At 39.7% G+C, this 27,069-nt stretch overlaps 1 protein-coding gene across 1 annotated transcript; it reads left to right on the top strand.

The window, feature by feature from the left end:
- Positions 1-490: 490 nt before the first annotated feature.
- On the top strand, positions 491-20,096 carry Vcam1 (vascular cell adhesion molecule 1). Its single transcript, XM_021157820.1, has 9 exons — positions 491-875; positions 1,360-1,635; positions 3,911-4,231; positions 5,532-5,798; positions 9,146-9,421; positions 12,497-12,817; positions 13,884-14,150; positions 15,427-15,693; positions 19,004-20,096. The coding sequence occupies exons 1-9, from the start codon at positions 812-814 to the stop codon at positions 19,162-19,164; spliced, it is 2,220 nt and encodes a 739-aa protein (XP_021013479.1). The 5' UTR covers positions 491-811; the 3' UTR covers positions 19,165-20,096.
- Positions 20,097-27,069: the final 6,973 nt, after the last annotated feature.

The following is a 27,069-nucleotide window of genomic DNA, read 5'->3' as shown; positions in this document are numbered from 1 at the left end:
AAAATTTAGTAGACAGATCCCATTTTTTAGCATTCAAGTCTGCAAAAGACTTCCTGTCATCCAGCAATGGGTCAAAGGGCTGGGGCATTGTCAAACAAAAGAAAAGATAATTCCCTTCATTCTGCATCAACGTCCTTTCATTTACTACTTCAGAAAGTTAGTTTCAGGGAGTTTTTTTTTTTTTTGTCAAAAATTCACTTATGAATAAAAGAGTATAAAAATAAGAAGTTGTACTGACTCCCATTCTAAAAGAGTAACTCATGATAATGGGTCAATAATAACAAATAAAGGATATTTTCCTTTTTGTTGAAAGAGAACACTTTTTATTTTTTTAATTGCAAATGCATTTCTTAATGAAGAAAAGTCAGTGGTTATTTACCAAGTGATCTGTCTTTGTCTGTCTTACACACACACACACACACACACACACACACACACACACACACACTGTTGGCAGTTTCATTTTGCAATCATCTTTTCAGGAGAGGTAGCCCTTTCAGAGCTGAAGGTCAGGAAAAGCCAGAGATTTATGTACTTGGAAGTGTCCTGTTTCCCAGGACTCAGAATGACTTCAGCCCAGAAAGCAGCTGAAGGGGTTAACGTGGGGACTTGGCTGGCTGTCAGTTAAACTTTTTCCCTGGCTCTGGGTTTCCCCTTGCAGGGATTTCCCTCCGCCTCTCTAGCAAGACCCTTTATAAAGAGCAGACTTTCTATTTCACTCACACCAGCCCGGCTGGCTTTGGAAGCTGAACACTTTTCCCAGACACTTTTCACGTGGGGCACAAAGAAGGCTTTGAAGCAGAGACTTGAAATGCCTGTGAAGATGGTCGCGGTCTTTGGAGCCTCAACCGTACTTTGGATACTCTTTGCAGTCTGTAAGTTCCTGACCTATTTCACACGTCTGCAGCTTCTGGTGTACTACAGAGTTTTGGTATAAAAGCCAGTATTCTCACAGAGCTGGGGATGGATTTTCTTTTCACTGTCAACTGAGTAATTTGGATTATATCGGTAGTGGGTCTATCTCTTTAGTTTCCTGTACTCGACAATGAAATCAAGCTTAGAAAGTGACAAAAAAAAAAAAAAAAAAAAACTTTGTGCAATGGGCTTCAAAGTCAGAACTGAGCATTCTTCTTTGCGGTGACGATTCCAGCACCTTCCTCAAGAGCAACTTTGGGGCTTTGGGTCTGTCTTGTGCTATTAGTCTGAGGCAGTTTAAAAAGTAGATCATCCCAGCTGTGCTTTGGACACTGTATTGCTGCACAAGAGAAAAAGGACACAGTATGAGGCAGACCATGGTAAACTTGTTTCTCTCTCTCTCTCTCTCTCTCTCTCTCTCTCTCTCTCTCTCTCTCTCTCCAGCTCAAGCTTTTAAAATCGAGATCTCTCCTGAATACAAAACGATCGCTCAAATCGGTGACTCCATGGCCCTCACTTGCAGCACTACGGGCTGCGAGTCACCATCATTCTCATGGAGAACCCAGATAGACAGCCCACTAAACGCGAAGGTGAGGACAGAGGGGTCCAAGTCCGTTCTGACCATGGAGCCTGTCAGTTTTGAGAATGAACATTCTTACCTGTGCACAGCAACATGTGGCTCTGGGAAGCTGGAAAGAAGTATTCACGTGGACATCTACTGTAAGTGAAGGAAAGAGCTTTGCTTTCTCTTGATTTTGTTTGAAAAAAAAATTAACGATATATTAAATAGAGACATTTAAAGAGTATCTAGATATTTAGCTAGCAAACGCACAATTTCAATAAAGCCAGGGAAAGAAGAAGCTAGTTAAGAACAGGAAACCAAATTTTAACCCCTGTACCCTTGTTTGCCACAAAAATGGTACCCATGTAAAAGAGACTCACACCTTCTTGGCTCCAATTCTTAGCTGCAAAGTGAACCTCCCCCTGGTTCTATTAGTTGGGGTTTTTTCCCCTCTAATCTTTCATTTGGGGGTATTTCTACACGTTCATGTATTAATGTATCCAAAGGATCGATGAGTTCCTTCTTTCTGGGATCTGCTTGTAGGCTCGGGAACTCTGAGAGTATGCAAACCTTCTGCATAGACGTAATTAAAACATCTGTTAACATTTCACTCATTTGATGCAGATAAATTTGGGAGTTTTTATTGTTGCTGCCAGAGAGCTTTGCTTTTATACCTCAGAGAGTTTTTGTGCTTTAATAAGTTAGATCTGTCTCAGGCATATGTGCAGGTACCCATATTACCCTAGCCTACCCAAAATGCATCCTACTATCATCCTCAAATCGGCAAATGAAACTACCAAGGAGAGGTGGAGGGAAATGGGCCCTATAGGAATCATTTTTCTTTGGTTACTGATGGTGTTGCTTTCCAAAAAGAAGAAAGAAGGAAAGAGAGAGAGAGAGAGAGAGAGAGAGAGAGAGAGAGAGGAAGAAAGACAGAAAGAAAGAAAGAAAGAAAGAAAGAAAGAAAGAAAGAAAGAAAGAAAGAAAGAAAGAAAGAAAGAAAGAAAGAAAGAAAAAGGAGACTCCCATAAGGCATTTCTTCATGAGCATCTTGTTTGATTCATCTTTTAATCACCTTGGTACCTTCCTACTGTGCTCCAGCCCAACTTTGCCAATGAACCTTAATTGAAATTTCAGCAAGCCCCTCCTGAAGCTGGGCTTCCCAAGCAGCTGAGCCTGGACGGCTGCTTTCAATTATGCTGGCTCTGCATGCATAGTTTATGTCTAGGCAGCCTTCTGAGCTCCTTGGAAGGTCCTGTTATATAAATACCAGGAAAGAGTAGCGAGCTCTTATATTACCTGTCATTAAACTGTGTGGATTCTAGGCACATTTCCTGAAGAGTGTGATGGACATAAATAATCAGAGGGGAAATGTAAAATCCTATGTTTTTAGATAATAAAGCATTTCCAGCTCCTTCGCCCTGTGCTCACAAGTACTATACAGTTGGAGAGTTAAAAAAGAGAAGTGAGGAGCTTTCTGGATTCAATTATATTCTCTGCTCTCGCCCCACAACCCCCTGCAAGAATCCTTGTTTCTTGTTGATGTTAACAGTTCAGTCTCCATTCCATGTTTGATTGTAATATTCTGTGGAGTTGGGACACTAATGAGCTCCCATCAGAACAGATGTAATAAGAAAGATTAAACCTTGTGTACATGTGTGGAGGGGGCAGGGCAGGCGCGTGTTCCGTTGTCCTGCTGGGTTCAGTAAAATGCAGATTAGAACACTGAGTGAGGCTTTTAGGGGAATAGACCAAGTCTGGGGAGATTGCATAGGAAAGTCTTTCTGGTGGATGAGTTCTTGCCAGAGGTCTCATTTTCAGAAGCCAGCCCGTTAAGAGTCATTCTCCTCCTTTGGTAGGCAACCTTACATAGTAACACTTCTTTGTGATACCGTTCTGAGCCCTCCTGGGCTTCTCATCTGGAATGTGGAACTGTATCTGCACTAAGAGTAGAGAATGGGGTGTGAGGCGTCACTGGAATCTCAGTGCAGAGTGAGTGACAGAAATCATGAGCTTTGTTCCCAGCCTCACCATGGACTGGCTGTGTGACCAAGGCTGGTTCTGCAGTCACACTACAGCCAAGCTTCCTTATCTGTGAAATGTGGTCTCCATCATCCAAGGTCATAGTTAGAAGAGAGCAAACTTCTTTATGTTACATATATAGATCAGTTTTAATAGATATCAGGCTTTTCTTTCTCTTTTCTTTAACCACACATACTCTTTAACAGTCACAGAATTAAAATTGAAATGGCCTCTAAAAAGTGCTTCCTGTGTTCGCCACAAACCATGACTAGCTACTTAAACCAATTAGCTTTGCTGAATTAAGCCCAGTATTAACAAAAACATTTGTTAGGATCCCCATTGTGTTGAAACAGTCAGAGGTGTTCTCAACAGAAGCCAAAAGCCTACTTGTGCATTTGTTTGGCTTTACAGCTTTCCCCAAGGATCCAGAGATTCAATTCAGTGGCTCCCTGGAGGTTGGGAAGCCGGTCACGGTCAAGTGTTTGGCTCCAGACATTTACCCAGTTTACAAGCTGGAGATTGATCTGTTCAAGGGTGACCAGCTCATGAACAGTAAGGATTTTTCTTCGGAAGAGATGACAAAGTCTCTAGAAACCAAGAGTTTGGAAGTAACCTTTACTCCCGTCATTGAGGATATTGGAAAAGCTCTTGTTTGCCGAGCTAAATTACACATTGACCAAATTGATTCTACACTCAAAGAAAGGGAGACTGTGAAAGAACTACAAGTCTACAGTAAGTACTTGCTTAGTGATCTCTGGTCTGTGGGAGTTTGGTCTTGGGCGTGCATTATGTTATTTATTGTTACAATAAGTGGAACAAATAGATTAAGAAGAAATATGTTTTATTGCATTATTTATCCAGGATATGATATTAAAAGAACAGGACACCAGATTTTAGGTTTAGAGCACTTGAGTGTCATGTCCCCCTGTTAGCTGAGAGACTTTAGGGTTGTTTAATTCCTCTATTTTCCTGACTATCCAGGAGGGATCATCATAACACTGACATCTGCTTTAACAAGAGGGAATAGGCTCAAGTGATGTTTTATAACATTTTATAATAAGCCTTGAAACATTGATTTCTCAGATTAAACAATAACAAAATGATTTCTTACTCTCTCCCCCTCTCTCTCTCTCTCTGTGTGTGTGTGTGTGTGTGTGTGTGTGTTTGTCTGTGTGTGTCTGTGTGTGTACGTACAAGAGGATGCTCACATGCAGTAAGTGGGAAGGTGTAGGGTTTGTCTTCTGGCTCCTAGCTCCTCCTGTGGTAGATGTGAAGCTCCTGTCCGTTCCTATATTGGACTATGTCGCATGGAACTCATTGTACTTTGTTAAAACTGAAATGCTGTGTTCCACTCTGAGTCCTATATTCAAAAGAGTTGATGTCAAGTACAATCTTATTTACCCAAAGCACAATTAGATAGAAAAGGCTTTCAACAACCTTTTGAGAAAACAATCAAGATGGAAGATATTTCTCCTCACAGAATATAGCATGTTGAGAGCATAGTTAAGTCACTGAAAGTCAGTTGTGTGATAAAAGACCATTACCCATTTACCTGTAAGAACAGAATGCTAGACTATGATCACCATATTCCAGGAAAATTTCAGTTAAGTAAGAGAATTTTTTTTCAATAATTAATGACAATAAAAGCCAGTTGGTTGGTCTTGGGTAGATTGTCTCCCTCCGTAAAGTGCTGAAGCTGACCTGGATGGCAAATATTCCTCTACAGGACTTCAGTTGTTAAGTAAGAGGCTGAAACACAAAAGGGATTTCCTTAACTTCCCTTAATTTTAAGGGATTCTCTTAATTTCTACCTATCTGTGGCTCCCTGAAAACATTAAAGATCAAAAACTGTAATTTACTGGTTAGAAAGTAGCCGGTCTAATTTCGTAACGACTGGGTAATTCTTGACTCCAATTTGGCAGAGCAGTTTTGTGGAGGCACAAGAATACAGTCTACAAGAGAATGACATCATCCCCACTGGATGGAGATGATTGTTTATGATAATGGCTCTTCCTATGCTCTGCCTTTTCAGTCTCTCCCAGGAATACAACGATCTCTGTATATCCCTCCACAAGGCTTCACGAGGGTGGTGCTGTGACAATGACCTGTTCCAGTGAGGGTCTACCAGCTCCTGAGATTTTCTGGAGCAGGAAGTTAGATAATGAAGTTCTCCAGCTTCTCTCAGGAAATGCCACCCTCACCTTAATTGCTATGAGGATGGAAGACTCTGGAATCTATGTGTGTAAAGGAGTTAATCTGATTGGGAAAGACACAGCAGAGGTGGAATTAGTTGTTCAAGGTGAGTAGAAGGTGAAGAGGTGCCATTGTTGGGGGTTGAGCCATAGCGACTCAATGCCAATGGTGACATGCCTTCTGTAGCTTTGCATGATGGCGCATCTGAAAGTCATGTGCTTCAGCACACAGCACAGGTATGTAGGTATCCTCCTCATCCGTCCTGGGATTTCTTTCTCCAGCACCTCCACACTTGTCCTTTACTAGCTCTTGTCATTTTGCTGTTGTCTCATTTCGTGGTGTGGTCTGCCTCTCCTGCCCTGTGGATACTGGCATTCTCATGTTACTTCACCAGCTCTTCTCATTGCACATACTCAGGAATTCCACTGCCACATACTTGTTTTGACTGAATATATGCTCCCGTTCAAAATTACTTAATCTTGACCACTCTGCTTCAAGATGATTTCCTATGACCTAACTTCCTTTCCAACCAACCTTCTTGCTGTTATCTAAGTCTATAACTTTTCATTTGGGATTTTGTAAGATTTTCTTAAACAATAACCTTCCCCAAACATCAGCTGTATTTCTGGCATTTTATATAAGCTATCTACAGCCTCTAAGAAATAACTAAGGGACATTTTCTATCCATTTTACAGATGGGAGAATGGAGTCTCAGATTACTAATGGCCATCAATTGACTGTACACCCAATGTTTGCCAAGAGTTTCTACTTTATATGTTATCTCTGTCTTTATCTTGCTCTGTGAGGAAGCTGAAAAACTCAGACGCAATATAATTCATCATTTGCATGGGGTCAAATGGTTCTTTCTTCCATGTATATGCTGTTCTTAATTTTAAAACCTATGCCTTTTCAATTGTAGCTAATTTCTCTATTTTTAAAAATTAATTTAAAAATTTTTGACCAATCAAAACTGTATACATACATTGGGTACGGTGTGTTATTTGGTATATTTATACAATGTGGAATGAATAAATCAAAGTATATACTTCAGTAAAAGCACAAAAAAGTATGCCTTTGAATTTGTCCATTAACTACAAGGTTCTTAAACTCAGAAACTCGGGAACTCTCTGTGTTTGCATTTGTGCCTTTGAATGGATTTATGGATGGCTAGTATTGTACCTGACACACAGTAAGTGTTTAGTAAATATTTGGCGAATGAAAACATGAACTGTAAATATGGAGAACACATTCTTTTCTAACCTATGAAAACATGGATTTTAAGTTTAAATGGTTAAGAAAGTAGAATTCAAACACCACCAGTTACTTAATTCAGGTGGGTGACTGCTGTTCTCAAATGATTAGAGAAGATACTAGAAAGCTGAATGTGTGGAAAGCTTGCTGTCTGTCCTGAGGTGGTTGATTCTGAAATGATTGGCCCTGTTTCAAATGGGGAAAAAATCATTCTGGGCACAGGAAGGGGTGGTATCATGTGAGCTATCAACCTTACATGCTGAAGTTAGAAGGGCCTTTCAGTGACTTTCAAGAGCTTCTTTCCAGTAGCTTCAAGCATACACAGTGGTAGAAGCCAGTCTCTACAGACAGGAAGTGAATCTCCTACTAAGTTCCCTGTTCTCACAGTAGCATAGGCGGAACTTGGACAACTTAGCCACTGTGTTGAATGATATCTTTGAAAATATAATCGCATATTAATGTATTTGGAGATAATTTGAGGACATCTTCTTTGGAAAAACGCTACAATACCACAATTATGCAAACTAAACCGAGAAAGGCAACTTTTCCTGGTACAGAAAAGAACCTTGCGAAATGGAGAATTGTATGCTGAGATTTCTGCCTGTCTCCAGCTTGCTAGAACACTCTAATGACTTTCTTTGGGGATTCATTTGTCACTTGCAGAGTTGTCTAGCCACTCCTAGGAATTCAGAGGAACAACAACAAAGTTTAGAATTCTTTCTCTCAAAATATGTCATTTCCTCTGAGTCTGAGTGTCTGGAAGCTAGAGAACACTTTGGACACTTGAACATTTGTCCTGATCACTCAGCTTTCTACCCTGAATGACTATAAAGTATTTTGATAATGCATCAAACATATTTGATGTCACCTTAATGCCATCTTTATTTTGTCTACAGTATGATTCTGTATGATCGTCAAAGATACTACTTTATATTGAACCCTCAATATGTAGATATATGTGGATAGTTCTTTTTTCTCATTTATTAATTTATTTTTTCACTTTCCATCCCAATTGCAGATCACCCCACTCTTCTCTGTCACCCTCACATAGCTCCTCCCTGCATCTTCCTTCCCTTCTCTTCTGATAAGGAAGAGACCCCTGGATACCAACCCACACTGGCACATCAAGTCACTGCAAGACTTGGGCACATCCTCTCCCTCTGAAGCCAGACAAGTCACCCCCGTCAGGAGGATAAGTTCCACAGGCAGGCAACAGAGTCAGGGATAGCCCCTGCTCCAGTTGTTGGGGGACCCAAATGAAGACCAAGCTGCATATCTGCTACATATGGGGGGGCAGCTAGGTCCAGCCTTTGTATGTTCTTTGGTTGGTGGTTTTGCAGAGTATGTACTCACTTATCAGTAAATATTAGCCATAAAGTACAGGATCCCCATACTATAATCCACAGGCCCCCAATGAAGCTAAATAACAAGGAGGGTCCATGGGAGAATGCGTGAACATAAATGGTTCTTTAAGTATAGCACATCTAATTAGAGGACATTTTAGTGTAGTTTCCCTGTAACTCTTTTAGATTTCATTTTACCTCTGTGTGGGGATGACTTGATTTAGTTGTCTAGAAACAGAAAAGGTTGGCTCTCGAGTCAGACCCACCTCATATCAAGTTTCAGTCCTTCTACTTGCAAATTTAGTTTAAGTCATTTAGTATTTCTGAGTCTAAATGTCTTAAAGAAGAGATAGGATGAGGAGATGGAGGAACAGAACGGGAAAACACATTCTCCTGTGAGCAGAAGAATGGGGAAGTAGAAAAGAAACAATAGTCCCAGTTCACAAATTGTTCTGGGAATTGAGTGAGATAACGGCACGCATATGAGACTGAATTGCGGTATTTGACACACAGAAATCCTGGGATGATTTGAGGTCTTGCACCATCATAGCGACTTGATGGACTGTGTAGAGCAGAGGGTAGGTTATCTCCCTGAAAAGATGCCAAGCACATTCTTTACAAATTGTTATCTACACTTGTTCTGATAGCCTGATTCAACAGAACAGCATGGGTTTACTCTTAAAATATGTGGTCTTCCTCCTAATGGCTCCAAGATGGAAAGGAGTCATTTCTTCTTGGCACAGAGAGTAGCTGAAGAGAGATCAAGAAAGATAAAACATTGAATATGGGGATATGATGCAACAGGAAAAGAATCTTATCCGTTAGTCATGTGATCCTTTCTCTTTTTCTTCTCCTCTAGAGAAACCATTTATTGTTGACATCTCCCCCGGATCTCAGGTGGCTGCACAAGTTGGGGATTCGGTTGTTCTGACGTGTGCTGCCATTGGCTGTGACTCCCCTTCTTTTTCTTGGAGAACCCAGACAGACAGTCCCCTCAATGGGGTGGTGAGGAATGAGGGGGCCAAATCCACACTTGTGTTGAGCTCTGTGGGTTTTGAGAATGAACACTCATACCTGTGCGCTGTGACCTGTCTGCAAAGGACACTGGAAAAGAGAACCCAGGTGGAGGTCTACTGTAAGTGCTTATGACTCTATGATTATTTCTGTTTTCTCTAGCTTTTTTTTTTTTTTTTGGAAGAAAAAGAATGTGGATCTGTAATGATATCCATTTATGTAGAGAGAGATTTGGCATTGTAAATCATCCTTAGATCTCTGAATGTGGTTTGATGCAATACAGTTGGCCCAGCTCTTCAGTATATATAACATATGTTTACGGCATGCACACATTGTGTGACTAGTTCAACTCTCTGCCTCATGCAAGTGCTTGGCCTTACTCCGTGCTCTGCCTCTCTCCCCTTCCACACCTACATTGGGTGTATGGAGGTAGCCGGTGAGAGCGGCTGGCCGAGGAGCTGTGCCCATTCAGAAAATTAAAAGGGGAGGGGTGACTGCCTCAGTTATTCAAATTGTGAGTGAGGCCCTGGTCTGCCTTTTTTACTTCATTTCATTTTGTTTTGAGATGGTACAGATGGAACCAAAGACTCTGAGCATGCGTGGCAAGTGCTCTGTGCTAGAGCTATATCCCCAGGCTGTTAGCCTGACTGAGTTTTTGTTTGTTTGTTTGTTTGTTGTTTTTTTATTTTTATTACCACTCAAAATCTTCATTTCTCCTTCATTTTTTGGAAGATAGCTTTACTGTGTACAGTATTTATTATTTTTTAATAGAATGGAAAATAATGGGCAATTGTGCTTTCTTCCTATTCTCCCTCATCTGTGTCTTATTCCTTCTCCTTCCACCCACTGTCCCCTTTCTATCTCCAACTAGTTATGCTTCTTTTTATTTTATGCATATAATACTATATATTACTATGTATAAAAGAGTCGATATTTAATATAGTATATATAATAAATATATTGTTCTAATTAAACATATGTTAGATATTATTGATTTTTCTTTTATAAAAGAAAGAACAAAGGGTTGTGGGGTTGAGAGGAAGGTAGCAGGGGAAGAGAGAAATGGGAAAAGAAGTCAGCCATTTTAAGGCAGATTTGAGGAGCTGATGTGCAGGATTCGGGGGTGGGGGACAATGGGAAACAGCAGAGTGCCAGAAACACACAGAAAAAGACAGGTTTTCCTCAGTCTGAGTGTGAGGCGGTCGGTAACAAACAAGCGCCAGCTTTTCAGCTGATTTACCCAGTGAACAAGTGGCACGTGTTTTCTTGTCCCCTCCATTTTTATCACCTTAATAGAAATCCTTTTCAACTCTAAGTCTCTATGAATTGCTGGAATCCCTCAGTCTACTCTGAATGTGGAAAGAACGTCACTGTGACCACGTGACTGACCGTGACCACGTGACTGTGAAGTTATTTTTATGGAGAGGGTGGTGCTGCCCAGTATTCATCCAATTCCAGAGAACATATTATAAAGCATTTCCATCTACAGGCCTGCCCAAACTTGTGTTAACCTCCAGGATTTTGTTCAGAATAAGACTGTACCCATTAAGAGATTTAAATCTCTCAAAAGGAGTGTAAACTTTATGGTCGATCATGTTACCCAGACTCCAGGATCTGCTGGTCTAGGCACATTCCCAACAGCATGACAGCTATTGCAGTGTGCCAGGGTTGAAAATCCACCACTTTAACAGCTTTTACTTAAGGAAAGAATGAAAACAAAGTTTAGTTTTAGTTTTCAGGGTTATGCTTTGTTTTGTATGACATGTCATTTTTGTTAATGTACATAGAGTGTATCATAACTGCTATATAGACAGATGAGAGAATACATACTCAGACTTTAAATAATATGCTTGAATAGTTCTTTTACACTTTCTTATTTGTGGTTAAAGTTAGCATAGAAAGACGTGCCTTGATTGTCACACTATCAGATGTTGGTGTCATTATGCTTTCTTCTCATCTGTTCCCATGTTCCATTGCCCTCTTGTGCCTGTTTTCTCTCTACCTGCTTCCCTCCCTGCCCCCAGACAGCTTCCCCTTCTTTCCTATTGACTATGTTCTTGTACCATTGCTATTTCCCACATCCCTTAAGATGACATCTCCTCTCCTGATCTTCTTTTAGTTCTAAGACCTGCAAGCACATACACATCATTGTATAAATGTATGTAATTTAAATGTTAAACTTAGGTTCCACACATGTGAGAAAACATACAGTATTAAGTCATTTCTTTTCTTTTTTTCTTTTTTGAGATAAGTTTTACCTGTGTAGTCCTGGCTTTCCTAGAACTCAGTCTGTAGACCAGGCTGGCCTCGAACTCAGAGATCCACCTGTCTCTGCCTCCTGAGTGCTGGAATCAAAGGTGTACACCACCAGGCCTGGCTGTCAGTTCATTTGTTAATTACGGATTTACCTTATCAGGAGGCAGAGGTCTGCAGATCCCCGTGAGTTTGAGGCCAGCCTGGTCTACATAGATACTTTCTATGCTCTTTTGATATTGAACAAACTGTATAACCAAGGCTCGTAGGTTGGAGGACAGACTTTGACGAGATCTGATCTATTATGAAAAGTCTTATTTGTCACTGTAAGTCCCTTTTTCTAGCTATGAAACAAGTTACATAATAACCATTTTTATCAGGCTGCTCAGAAGAAGGAAATAATGAAGGCTGAGGGGAATTAGTTTATATTTAGTAGTCAATATATATATGACAAATATTTCAAATATTTAAACTATATGGTTAATTAATAAGATGGCCAAAGCCACTGTGACTTTAGAACTCAAGGTGGCATTGTCAGAAGAGAAAACTCGGGAGTACAAGCATTTATTTCTCCTTGACTTAAAATGCTAAGTATTTTGTTTCTATTATTTATGATTAATAAGCCAGGCGTGGTGGCGCACGCCTTTAGTCCCAAGCACTCGGGAGGCAGAGGCAGGCCGATTTCTGAGATCGAGGCCAGCCTGGTCTACAGAGTGAGTTCCAGGACAGCCAGGGCTATACAGAGAAATCCTTTCTCAAAAAAAAAAAAATATATATATATATAATTGTACAGTTATACTTAATGGTGTTGTTTACTACTTGAGACCATATCATTCCCAACTCATCAAAAGGTGTCACTTTGAGACCTATGCATTTAATAGAATCTGGCTCAATATTCCCTTGAATATTGCATATCAATATTATTTTTGCTTGATATCTGCAGCATTCCCTGAAGACCCAGAAATTGAAATGAGTGGGCCACTTGTGCATGGGAGACCTGTCACTGTCAACTGCACGGTCCCTAATGTGTATCCCTTTGACCATCTGGAGATTGAATTACTGAAGGGGGAGACTACACTGATGAAGAAATATTTTTTGGAAGAAATGGGCATAAAGTCCCTAGAGACCAAAAGTTTGGAAACGACCTTCATCCCCACCACTGAAGATACCGGGAAATCTCTTGTTTGCCTCGCTAGGTTACACAGTGGTGAAATGGAATCTGAACCCAAACAGAGGCAGAGTGCACAGCCTCTTTATGTCAACGGTAAGTGCATACATGGGGCAGATACAATTGAATATGGATTTCTTTACTATGTTCACCCGTTAATAGTTAACAGAAGGTTACCAATTAAAACCTCTGTGAAGAAAACAGGTGTGGGGGGGATGAATCAAGATACCAGTGATTATAATAAACCATTCTTCATAATGCAAACCAAATTATTTATTTATGCATGATTCTATGCATTAGCATTCAGGAATGGGTCAGCCAGCCAGCTATGCATCCTCAGGACAGTTCAAGCATCTTCAATGCATCCTCAGGACAGTTCAAGCATCTTCAGGCAGGCCAGCAGCTGGCTTGTCAGAGACATGTCACTTAACATGTCTGAGCCTTATGTGCATTGTCCCACCTGTCATTTCTTAGTGTGGTATCACCCTCAGGGAAGGTAGTCTAGATTTACTTGCCAGAACGCAGCTAAGAAAGGTGGGGATGAAAGTAGCTTCATAAAGGTCTACATCAGGAGCATCCCTCCACCCCCATGCCACATCATCTACATTCTATTGATCAAACGATCAACCCAGGTTCAAGGGGGGAAAGGAGTGTAGTTAAATGGGTTTTTCTTATTCGCAGGGGATATTCTAATGCACCATGCCTAGACAATGCATACAATCAATCAATCAATCAATCAATCAATCAATCAATCTCTCTCTCTCTCTCTCTCTCTCTCTCTCTCTGTCTAGTGTGTGTGTTTCTAATACTCTTCTCTTTCTTCCCTTGGAAATAGAGCCAATTCTGTCTTATCCTGTTTCTTCTCCGCACGTCATGCAGAGACTTCTAATCCACCATTTCACCCAAACACTACACAATACTTGATTCTCTGTGCTTTTGACATGAAGAGAGTTCTGTAGAACTTTCCGCCATTTGAAAATATCCACATTTCATCTGTATTCTAACTCCTCTTGTGTCTCCTCCACAGAAACATCCTGGGCTGGTTATCACAATTTATAAACTATGCTAACCCAGAGTCCTTTGCCTGGTTTTTACAACATTGTCTAGACTCTTTGGAATTCAGGGCATAAGAGATTCAAGCTAAGTGTTTGTTGCTTTTCAGTTGCCCCCAAGGAAACCACCATCTGGGTCAGCCCCTCTCCTGTCCTAGAGGAGGGCAGTCCTGTGAACCTGACCTGCTCAAGTGATGGGCTTCCAGCTCCCAAAATCCTGTGGAGCAGACAGCTAAATAACGGGGAACTGCAGCCTCTTTCTGAAAATACTACACTCACCTTCATGTCTACAAAAAGGGAAGATTCCGGCATTTATGTGTGTGACGGGATTAACCAGGCTGGAACTAGCAGAAAATCAGTTGAACTGATTATCCAAGGTAAGCAGTGTGTGACTTTATGTTATTTATGGCTAGTACATTTCCTGTTGAGTTACTGATGGTGAACAAGATCCTCTTTGAAAAGAAAGCCTTTGGGGGCCAGAGAGACTGCCTAGCCAAAATGAGTGCCCACTACTCTTAAAGATGACTTTGGTTCTGTTCACAGCCCTCACAGTGGGAAGCTTACAACTGTCCGTAATTCCACCTCCTTGCTTCCTTGGGCACTGTACCACATGTGTGTAACCCACACAGACACATACAAATAAGCATAACTAAAAAATAAAAATAAGCCTCAAAAACTAGGAAAGGGGATAGCATTTAAAATGTAAATGAAGAAAATATCTAATATGAAATATAGCAATAAAGCTTTACTTTATTCATTTAAAAATAAAAGCCACAAAAAGAAAAACCTTTATTTCAAAACTGTATTTATGTGCAAAATACAAATAAATTTAAAAATTAATTCATTAATTATAAAAGCAGTTCCACACTGCTCCTGGATTGGATTTTCATTTCAGACCAAATCATTTGCCCTAAAATCCTATTCATAGCAAATGAAATGCTCACTACAGAAACCAAGCTGGAAGCTCAGGGACACTTGGGAAGAAACAAGGGTAGGAAGTTACTTAGGATGAAAACAATCACATTGGCCTGAACAAGACACTGAGAAGCAACTTCCAAGAAGCTGCCTAGGACTTGCTTAGAGGCCCAAGAGGGCGCCATTTGTGAACTATGAGGTTAAGGGTCACAGTAATTGTGTCCTCTCAGCCTGCTGTTGAGAACCACTGGGCGGAACCTAGGTATTGCTCTCCCTTCTCCAAGATAAAGACCCAAGATAGAAAACACAACAGTTTCTGCTTGACACACAGAAACCATAAGGTTTCATGGGCAAAATTATGAAGCAATAAACTTGCCCCCCCCCACACACACACACATGTTCTTTCTTTGGGGAGCACTGGAGTTGCACTCTTCCGCATCCTTTGCAATTATTCTGTTAAGGTAGATGTTGGGATTTGTTGCTACTGCTACCTCAGGGTAAAGAAAGAATCATATTAGGGCTAGAAAAGAAGCCCGAGATATGTCTTCTGTTGCTTGCAATATGATTACTGGGAACTGGTCAAACGCCCAGCTTCTTAGCTTGCTTTCCTTACAGCTCATACAGAAAGCATTGCAAACAGCTTAGCAATGACTGCCAATGTTCTCAGTCAGGAAGAGATTGCTGTACCCCTCCCCCCAACACACACACACACACACTAACTGTTCATTCTCTCTTCAGTCTCTCCAAAAGATATACAGCTTACAGTCTTTCCATCTAAGAGTGTCAAAGAGGGAGACACCGTTATTATCTCCTGCACTTGTGGAAATGTGCCCGAAACGTGGATAATCCTGAAGAAGAAAGCAAAGACAGGAGACATGGTATTAAAGTCTGTGGATGGCTCGTACACCATCCGCCAGGCACAGCTGCAGGATGCCGGCATATACGAGTGTGAATCTAAGACTGAAGTTGGCTCACAATTAAGAAGTTTAACACTTGATGTAAAAGGTTAGCTTTCTGTGTTTGCTTTTTTTTTTAATTTATTTTTAAAATTATTCCAAGTTTCCAAGGAGAGTAACAAGTTTCTACAGTTAGGTGGAGCTGGTAAAATGAGCTGGAATTCTGTGCTGACCACTTGTTTCTGAATGCTTCTTGAAATAATCAGATACAGCTGTTCTATCCTATAGCATTTAGCCAGGAAGTGGCCATTAATCATCGATGATGTGGAATTTCCATTTTTTTTCAAAGTTGCCAATTCATCATTGGTCTCTGAGGTCTTAGATTTGCTAAGAGTTTAACAATATACTTTACAACGTTTCCCCTGGGGTAAAAGGAAACTAAGGAATCAGGGCTGGCACAGCAGAAAAACAGTCCTGGGCAGATCTTGCTCCCCACTGGGAAAGAGCTCTGCTTTCAGAGCACAGAGTAACTGCATATTTTCTGCATGGCTCTTTTGTGAGGATGCTAATTGGGGATAGCAGCCTGGATCCTAAGCAGGATCTCAAGATCTCACAAGAGCTTCCTTTGAAATCCATGCCCCAATTGTCCGACTTTAACCTGATGAAGAGGAAGGGAGGGGCAGTGGCCCCACCAGACACATATTGGCACTCCTTACTTTTCCTCTTCTCTCTTGTGAGTGCCTGCTAATTTTTATTGATGCTAGCCTTGACTAATAAGCCTTAGACTCTCTGCACACCAAAGACCTGTTGTATGCTGAAATCCAGCCTGGTAGAGTGAGTAACATTGCTAATGAATGCCAGCTCTGAAGAGGTCTGGCATTGACGGTGAGAGTTAACTAATCACATGCCAGTGTAGAGAAACTCTGAACATGAGTGAGAAAACAGACACATTTTACTAGTCACATTCATCAAGATTACAAACCTTAGCATACATGGTTTTCCTGTCTTCATAGCACCTCTTCAAATGAGAGCAATATTTATATATCTACTTAGAAATGTTAAAGGAAGGAAAAATATCATAATTTAATGTCAAACTTCTAGTTACCTACCTGTGGTGATTGTTCTGAAAACAGGGATCTGGCCAAGGGGGTTACCATGTATTCAAAGAGTGGGGAAGTATTTTCCATCATGTTACTGGATATGAGACAGTGTGTGAAGGTGTTGCCTCTGGAGAAATGGACTGAGATCTCAGTTATGCCTAGGCTGAGATATGTCTTCCTCTGGTTAGCTCTAATTTAGCCAAGCCCCAGGCATTTGCACTTCGAAGATTTTTGTCATCCTGTGTGTGCTTGACTGTTTCTCCATGAAAACTGCTTCTTTCCACATTGTCTTTCCTAATTGCTTAATTATTTTCTTACGTATTTGCCACTCTTAATTTATCTTTTAGATGAACAATGAAAGCATATTAGTCACCCAGCCAGACATTCATGCTCCCAATATGAAGATGATTTCAAATAATTGCATATGAATTATGCAAATATGAATTATCCAAAGTTGACCTTTCCCCTCCACTGGATAATTTAAACTAGTTTTCCTTTGTATTTATAGCTGAATGCTTATACTTATTGCCTTGTTTGGTTTTGGCTTAAATGCATCTTATTAATACACATGGTCAGGAATCTTTAAAACTTTCAAAGTTTATATAATTAATAGGAAAAATGTGTTAGAATATTGCCCTAACAAGTGGATCAATTTTGAGTTTTCAACAGATGTCTGAGGGAAAAATGGAAAGACAAAGATAATAATTAAATTGAAAAAAAAAACAATAATAGAAATACTTCTTCCTAGTTTGACATCAGTATTGATGAGTAACCACAATTATAAGTACCCCATTAATATATAACCCTTCCATCAGTTCTATCAAAGGAAGCAGAGAAATTAAGACATTATCAGGATGCTTAAGGTGAAGCACGGTTTTATCCTTCAGTAATTTGAAACAACTCACTTGTATGATGCTAAGAAGTCTTTCTACTTGAATGACTTTCTGTGTTTTGAAAGCTCTGGAAGGAGCCCAGATGGTGCCCCAGATCAGATCACTAATCCCTGCCAGGATTCGGTACAGCATAGCCTTCCACTTAGTAAAATGGAACTGTGAGGCTGTGCTGTGGGGTGTAAACAAACAAACGAATAAAAAACAGAAGCAAGTCTTGGGAGAATGCCATGCTCTCTGGAGATGTTTTTATGAAGCTCAGATGTTGCTCAAGGTGTTGCTGTTGTCACGTGTTCTCTTAAAAGATTTTAAAGTATTTATACCTTGCCATTTTCAGTACTAAATTTATGACAATGTGGCAAAATGATAAGATTTAGAAAGAAAAAAGTTTATTAGTACTCAAATAATATTTTAATAATGTTAAAATAGAGTGCCAAGAAGTGTCTGAAGTGCTGGCTAGTTGTGAAGCACCTCATATAAACATAGCTGTCTTTATAGAGTTTGCAGTCAGAGGAGGAAAACAAATTTAATAGCTCAAATATTTAAATAAATTTAAATATTATTTATTAAATATCAAATATTTATTTATATAAATATTTATTATTTAATAAGTATGTATTATTTAAATATATTTATATATATTTAAATTTATTTAATAATAAATTTAATTTATAAATTTATTATTTAATAAATATTTATTATTTAAATATTTAGATAACAAATATTTATTCAGTAGCAAGTATTTTAAAATTTTTAACTGGTCAAATATTGAATTACAAGCTGTTAGAGGGATATGAAATTATGGTGGTTGGATTTTGAGTGTGCACTCTATGAGTAACTATGACATTTACTTAAGTGAAATCTCCAAAGACCATCAGTAAAGTCAAGAGAGGTTGTCAATACTGGGGGGAAATAATCATATAAAGATGCCTTTGCTTCAGACACACAGAACATAGCATATAAGCACATGCCAGCCAACCATCAACAAGAATGCTCCACCTTTTACCTTAGTGGCAACACTGAGTGTTGCATAGATTGTCTTATAGAACATGTTAGGCATTTCTGTTCATGGCTAGCAGTGTCACAGGGTTATTTCAGATTCTTACTCTTATGAAACAGATCACTAAAATGTGTGCTCCCCCTTCCATTTTACACCCAAAGCAATCCTTTAAAACCCAAGTTTGCAGAGTCAAAAAAAAAAAACTGTCATCTTCGTACCCATCATGAGTATTGCAACCATGAGCTGCTTATTTGGGTATTTCAGAAAAAATTAAAAAAATGTGTTATCTGAGTCTCAGTGGTCCTCAGTGCAGCTTTTATCACTTCTTCTTTGAAGAACTAGTTGTACTGTTACTATAAAACACACACTGTGGTTAAATTATTTCCTTTTGTACTAGACATTAATTGCATCCATTTGGTTATTTTCCAGGAAGAGAACATAACAAGGACTATTTTTCGCCTGAACTCCTTGCACTCTACTGCGCATCTTCCTTGGTAATACCTGCCATTGGGATGATCGTTTACTTTGCAAGAAAAGCTAACATGAAAGGATCGTACAGTCTGGTGGAGGCACAGAAATCCAAAGTGTAGCTAACATCTGAAATGTTTGAGAAGAGACATTATTTATAAAACCCAGATCCTTAATACTGTTTATTACAACCCTGCCCCCTCCACAAACCAAGCCGTGCATTCAGACTTCCCAGAACCCTTCTCAGTAAAGAAGGCAAAGTGGCTGTTTGATCCCTTGCTGAATGCAAGGAGCCAACCAGAAAAGTTCTGCTTGACAAGTCCCGATCGGTGAAGTGACTGGAATGGTCCCATGATGTGTATATAAATAACATAAACTGTATATATGTAAAATAAAATTATGTCGTCGCAAGGTTGTTTAGAGTAGCAGCACTCCATATGCAGGTCAGAATGTAATCAGAGAGTGTTGCCTGGACTGACTGTTGTAACTTAATGCTTCTTAGGAAAGTTTAATATTAATGTTAATGTTGACTAGGCAGCTGACCAGTGTCACCTTTTTATGTTTTATTTTCTTCAACCTAATTTTATTGCTATGAATTTTATTGACAATGATTTCATGTTTTTAAAAGAAGCCAGGGTTTTATATTTTTATAGGCAAATGGTAAAGAGGTCACTGGGTTGACTTTCAGGTACTACTTTCCTAATTCATGGTATAACGGTTAAGTAATTTTCTCTACATGGTACTGTACGGTACGGGGACATGTTTCTTCATTGGGATCTTGTGTAATGACTAACATGATTTAAATGCGACTTCACTTGACTTATCTTTTATAAATACTATAGTAAAGTGAAAGTTTCTGAATATGGAAGAGTTGTGTTTCATTTGTTGTAAATTGTCTCCTTTAATTGTTTTGGTCTTCTGGAATTGTGCGTTATAAGAGTAAAAACTTCAAAGTACTAACCTAATACAGACACGCAAAACATGGTCAGACTACTTTTATCAAAATCAACAAGAGAATATGATAAAATAAACAGATTTATTCATATCATCTTAACTTAATGAATTAAGAACTGTAGTTTGTCATAGACAGGAGCCTAGCATAATCATCATCAGAGAGGCTTCATCCAGAAAATGATGGAAACAGATGCAGAGGCCCACAGCCAAACATTAGGCAAAACTTGGGAACCTTGCAGGAGAGAGAGAGAAGAGGATTGTAGGAGCCAGAGGGGTCAAGGGCACCACAAGAAAACCCACAGAATCAACTAAACTGGGCTCATGGGGATTCACAGAGACTAAACCAACAATTAGAGAGGCTGCAATGCATCTGACCTAGGTGGTCTGCATACAAGCTATGGCTGGGTATCATGGCCTTTTTGTGGGACTCCTAACAGTGCCTGCTTTGGGATTCTTTTCCTTCTACTGGGTTGCCTCATCCAGACTTAATATGAAGGAAGATGTCTAGTCTTATTGCAACATGATATGTCGTGTTTGGTTGACAAACCTTCTGAGACCAGTCTTTTTCTGAAGAGAAACAGGAGGAGGATTGGATTGGTGGAGAGAAGAGGTGGAGAGGAAGGACTGGGACGGGGAGGGAGGAAGGGAAACTCTGGTCAGGATATAATACATGAGAAAAGAATGAATAGAAAAATTAAAAAGATCTGTAGCTTGGGATTCTTGGAATCTGTAACAATTAAGTTAAAAAATAATAACACACACTATAAAATATATACAATAAATTGGCAAAGAATGAACACTTAAGTACATGCTACAAAGTTTAAAAGACAAAACTGCTATTTTTCAGTTCATCTTGTATGCCTAACACAGGTAGCTACTCTCTTCCCAGTGAGCCAGGAGGTCCTGAATTGTGGCTTGGTTATTTTCTCTCTCTGGAGGTTTTGTACCCGTGTAAGTGATTCTTAGTAGTGCATGAGCTGGCTAGGTTTTGAATTGTTTATAAGCAAAATCAAACTATGCTTGCCTTGTGACTTTGTTCTTTTATTTAAACTTTTATTCTTGCACAATTCAGCCATTGTTGGTTGTTATAGACAGTTACCAGTCACTTGTTTTCTCTGCTCTTCAGGGTTCTACTCTAAGACTTTATATTCTTTGTTTATCCATCCTTTTAGTGATCGATATTTGTGATGTTTTCATCTTTTCTGATATGAAAAGAAGCTCCTGTAGGCGTTACTGTAATGTGAGAATTTATGAATGTTGTCATGGTCTCTCTAAAGACCATGCCCATCAGCCAGGATTTTTGATGGAAGTTTGTGTGCACAGTTAGGTTCATCAGGGAAGCCAATCCTTTCAAAAGTAGTTACATAGCTTCTCCTTTTTCAACAGGGAAGAAGAATTCCCACCAGTGCTCATCCTGCTCAATGTGGTGTCATCTGACTTAAATTATTTATTCTTAACTATTGTTTCTCAAAATGCTATAGAATTAAATTTACCCCATCTTTAGTAAATTTGAACATATTTTCATATATTTAAGAATAATTTTATCTTTAGTGTCATTTGAACTCTCTTCTGTAAAAATATCTATATATCATTCAGGAGTCTAGTATGGCTGTCTTCTGAGAGATTCCACCCAGCAACTGACTCAGACAGATACAGACCCTCACAGCCAAAGAGTGGATGGAGCTTAGGGACTCTTGTGGAAGAATAGTGGGGAGGATTGCAGGCCCTGAAGGAGATTAAAAACTCCATAGGAAGACCAACAGAGTCAACTAACCTCAACCCTTGGGGCTCTCAGAGACTGAAGCACCAACCAAAGAACATACACAGGCTGGATCTAGGCCTTCCCACACATATGTAGCAGATTTGCAGCTTGGTCTTAACATGGGTAAGCAGGGGTTATCCCTAAAGCTGTTGCCTGTGTGTGGGATATGTTCCTCTAGCTGGGCTGCCTTGTCTGGCCTCAATGGGAAAGGATGAGCCTAGTCCTGCAGAGACTGGATGTGCCAGGGTGAGGGGCTACCTAGGGAAGCTCCCACTCACTCAGAGGAGATGTGGAGGAGGGGATGGGGAAGGGCTGTGGGAGAGGGTGACAGGGAAGGGGTCAAAGTATATTGACCTTTTTTTTTTTCTAGAGGATAGTGGTCTGTTTTTAATAACAAATAAATGCGCGCAAATACCCTTTTTTTTCTTCATCCTAGTCCTTTGATTTCCTTTTATAATCACTCAGCTATCCTACACAGTTCAGTACCCCATTTTTGACCTATGCCTTAACTTTTGGGGTATCTTCAGATGACAGTAATTTAAATTCCACCACACTCAAATGTTTTGAGTTTTCTATTTTGGCCCCTGAGTTCTGTCATGACTAAGACAATTTTTTTCTGCTCAGAGGTAGAAGATGTACCACCCTGCCTCAAAAAAGTTTTGTAGTTTCACATGCAAGCTCAATCATGCTTGCTCCATGCAAGCTTGATCCATGCAAGCTCAAGCCAGACAAAATGTCAGCATTGAGAGGGGAATAGAGTCTCACCCTAGCAGAACAGCTCTTGGCAACTGATAGTTGCTGGGAGAGGGAGAAATAGTCTCCAGGGAAGAGCGCACAGGTTATATAAATATATATGTATATACATATACATGTGTGCATGTAACAACAATTAATGAGAAGGGGGCAATGGATTTGAAAGAGAGCAAGGAGGACTGCATAGGAGGGTTTGGAGTGAGGAAGCAGGAAGAAGTGGTTGTAATTATAATACAATCTCAAAAATAAAAGAAAACTCAAACACATACACACACACACACACACACACANAGAGAGAGAGAGAGAGAGAGAGAGAGAGAGAGGGAGGAATATTATTATCCTTTTAATGACTGGAGGATCTTTATGTACTCCCCTGAACTAACTTTGGTGACTTGTGTAGAGGTTAATCTAAACCACTGAGCTTTCCAAAGCATTACCTTTTTGTTTCTTTGATTTTAATCTACTGCTTTCATTTCCTGTGCCACTGACCTTTGTGCCTTCTTATGATTTCATTTCCCTGCTTTCTTTAGATGGAGCTTGCTATTCTTTTACTAGATTATTTAGAGGAGACCTTATTCAGCAATGTAGAACCTTTCATAGATTTAGTATAAGCAGCCGAGGGATAATTGTTCCGGGTAATTAGCTACATGTCACAAACTGTGATGTGCTGTGTTTCATTCTCATTCAATTAAAACATGTACTAAATCCCTGTGTAATTCCTTCTTCTGAAGATGAGTTATTTAAAAGCAGGTCCCAACTATCTGGGAACTTCCCAGTCAGTCATCTCTCTATTAATTATCTTTAGTTTGATTCCATTTTAGCCTGGGAACTTACTTCTTATGAATTAAATATTGATTGAATTTGTTGAGGTTTGTAGTGTTGTTCAGAATATGGTCTTCCTTGGAGAATCTTTGATGTGCTCTTGTAAACAATTTGTGTTCTCCAGCTGTTGAGTAGATGGCATTATAAAAACAATCAGGTCTAATCATTCGTTCAACAGTTTTCAAGACTTGTGTATTGTATTTATTCTTAGTCTGTATCGCCTGTCAATCAAAGAGCATTCTGAATTATGCATTTATAATTGTGAGTTTGCCTTTTTCTTTTGTTGAGCCCAAAGGAAAATAAAAACCTATCCAAGTGGATACAACAATGAGAAAAGTGAGGCCCAACCATATGGCAGACACCCAATAGAAAACAGCCAGAGAAAGATCCTGCTGTTATCAGGAATAGTGACAGCCCTAAACTAGAAATTACCTAATAGTTCATCCACAAGTGAATGGCTAAAGGCTGTATCTGTGCAGAGGGAAATGACACAGCATCAGTAAATAATGAACTCTGAAAACCCAAGACAACATAAACCTCCTTACTTTAATGAACAAATGGGAACCAGACCAAAAAGAAAACATAAATGAGTAGCATATGTCTATTAAAATTTGGTGGCTGTGTGCAGTGTCTCTTATGTGTAATCCCTGCATTCAAGAGACTAAGGCTGGAGGATGAGTTTACTTGAGCTATATGGTGAAATCTAGGTCACCCTGGGCTACATGCTGCGTCCTAGGTCAGTATGGGCTACAGTGTAATGGTCAGATTACGTTACTTAAATAAATTCTATGAAATTAAAACGAATCTATAGTGAAGTTATATGTCAGCAATTGCTTTGGGATGGATGGATGGAAAGCATGGAAGCATTAACTGCAAAGACCTATGAAGAAACTTTAGGGAGTGGCATATGCTAATAGTATTAATTTTGATGTTTTTGTAGCTTTGTGAACTTTACGTTGTGGAGGTTGTTGTAGTCAAACCTCTTATGTTCCATTCTGATCTCTGCATCTGTGATAGAATTATCCGACCAAAGTAACTTGAGGAGCAAGGGTTTACTTGATTAATATTTCTGGGTCATAATCCATCCGCTTGGTCACTAAACTCCCCTGGAAGGTAAGAGTCAGGACACCCATCTAATGTAATAAGGAACTTTAGTGGTTTTCGGTTTTGGGGTTTTGTTTTGTTTTTTAATTGTTGTTGTTGTTTTGGTTTTGGGTTTTTGTTTTGTATGTGAAATTAAGATTTTGGGAGGCAGTTAAATCTTGTTTCCCTCCAATTCTCAGGCACAATGATTCTTTACACATGTGGCATCATCAACTTAAATTTTATTTTCTTTCTCCTTCCTTCCTCCCTCCCTCCCTCCCTCCCTTCCTTCCTCCCTTTCTTTCTTGCATGTGGGGACTGCATGCCACAGAGTGTTTAGGGAGGTCAGAGAACAATTTGCCAGAGTTAGTTCTTTCCTTCCACTGTGCGGGAATCAAACTCAGGTTGTCAGGGTTTGCAGCGCCTTTATCTGCTGAGCTGTCTAGCCGGCCCCCAGTAACGTGTGTGTGTGTGTGTGTATGTGTGTGTGTGTGTGTGTGTNCGTGTGTGTGTGTGTGTGTATGTGTGTGTGTGTGTGTGTGTATGTGTGTGTGTGTGTGTGTATGTGTGTGTGTGTGTGTGATTTTATTTTAGATAATCTCCTTTTGTATTTAGCTCTAACCAAGGCCTCGGTAGCTTGTTTTCGTCATTGCTTAATCAACCTTAACAGACTTGAGAAGTAAAATAAAAGACAAATGAGTCCCAAAACCAGTTTATAGTGACTGCCGGATTCCTTTATCACTGTTCTTCGCTGCACAGGAAGTGAGGCATTTGTATTGTCCTTTGAAATGGCATTTGCTTTAGTCACGGGCATTTGTGAGAACCTTACTTCTAAAAAATCAAAATGCACGCAGTGCCCTGTGAGGCTCTGCGGCCCCTGAAGTGCAAGCTTGGTGACTGATGTGTGGGTCTTGCTTGAGGTTTTTGACAAATTAGATTCTGGGCTCCTAGCGAAGGGCAATGCTATTGGCGGAGAGCCCTGTGTCATTTGCAATGCGTTCTTCATTGGCAGGGCCTCTCAGAGGCATTGTGGACATCAGAGCAAGCTGATTATGTAAATGAAAAGGCACAGTTTTAATCTTTGAACAGAAGAGAATAATAAAATGGCATTGACTTCGTGGGGTGACGAGAAAGATGCTGTGAATCACTCCGGAATTGAATTGTATTGTGCAAAATTTCAACTAACTTTCTCAAGTGAAAGTTTCAATCTTGAGGAAAAAGAATTTTGAAAGCAACATTGTATAATTAAAGAATGTTATGACTACTTTTATTTAACCCAACTTGCATTCAATTAAAATGCACCTAATTACCTGGATGTTGAATGCTGTCACGCTGGAAAATGAACAAAGACTGCTATTAAATACAGAACTTCAAACAACTGATAAAAAAAAACAAACATTATTATTTTGGCTTGAGACCGTATATGCTGCTTAAAAGTTTAAGGGCACAGCCATGAATCACTGAAAGACAGAGTAATGGGTTCTAAGAAATGTGGCACTGTATAGTTCCATTGCTATGCAAATATGGACTATGCATACATAAACCTGGACAGTATGGTCCAGAACTCACTCAGGCTGCAAAGCTTTTCAGTGAGTTATTGCACTGAATACTGGGCTGCAGGCGATTACATCACAATTGTGTCTGTATGCTCAAATATAGCTAAAATCAGAAAGGATGCAGTAAAAATATAGTATAAAAGATACAAAATGGTACAGCTGTGTGGGGCACTTAAGATGACAGAGTTTGTAGACCTGGAAGTTGCCATGACCGAGGGAGTGAGGGGTGAAGTGGTGAGGTGGTGGATGGGAAGATAGAATACTCCTGTCCATTGCTCCACAAAAAGACTGCACTAACCTTACTTCATATTTCTCTTCAGTAGTAAATTAAACTTAGTTTACTCTAGCTTGTTACTTTACAAAACACTTTTGTTTTTGTTTTGTTTTGTTTTGAGCCAAGGTTTCTCTGTGTCATATCCTAGAATTTTTTACTCTGTAGACCAGGACAGCCTCAGACTTACATATATCTGCCTGCCTCTGCCTCCTATGTACTGGGATTAAAGGCATGCAAAACCCTTATTTATTACTAAAAATAAACCATGATTTGTTTTAATAATACAGCTTAAACACATTAACTATAAAAATATTTTCCTTCATATTTTGACTTACATGATTTTTAAAACTGTAGCCATTTATTTTACGCTATTGTTAAAAGTCCAAGACATAAACTGCATAATCCAAGGCTCTCCCAAGGCATGGATCTCCAGTGTGATGTCTTCAGGTTCACCTTTCATGCCACTGGAGGATGAGAAGCAACATGGATGGAGCTAGTCCCACCTATAATAAGGCCTCCTTCTGGCTACCTCCTGAAGGGTATGAAGGACCAGTCTAGAGATGTTTCACAGTTAACAATTTTTAAAATAAGTAAGAATATACTCTAAAATAAGGATATCATTGAAAACATCTAATAAATAGTCACCTATCATATCGAGAGGGAGGAAGGGAGGGAGGGAGGGAGATGGGAGAGAGAGAGAGAGAGAGAGAGAGAGAGAGAGAGAGAGAGAGAGAGAGAGAGAGAGAGAGAGAGAGAGAGAGAGAGAGAGAGAGAATGTGAGGTTTGTGGGATAGAGTCTTACCATGAAGCCTCAGGTTATTGA

Source organism: Mus caroli, chromosome 3, assembly GCF_900094665.2.
Source record: "Mus caroli chromosome 3, CAROLI_EIJ_v1.1, whole genome shotgun sequence".
NCBI lineage: Eukaryota > Metazoa > Chordata > Mammalia > Rodentia > Muridae > Mus > Mus caroli.
This window is presented reverse-complemented; position numbering and strand designations above follow the sequence as displayed.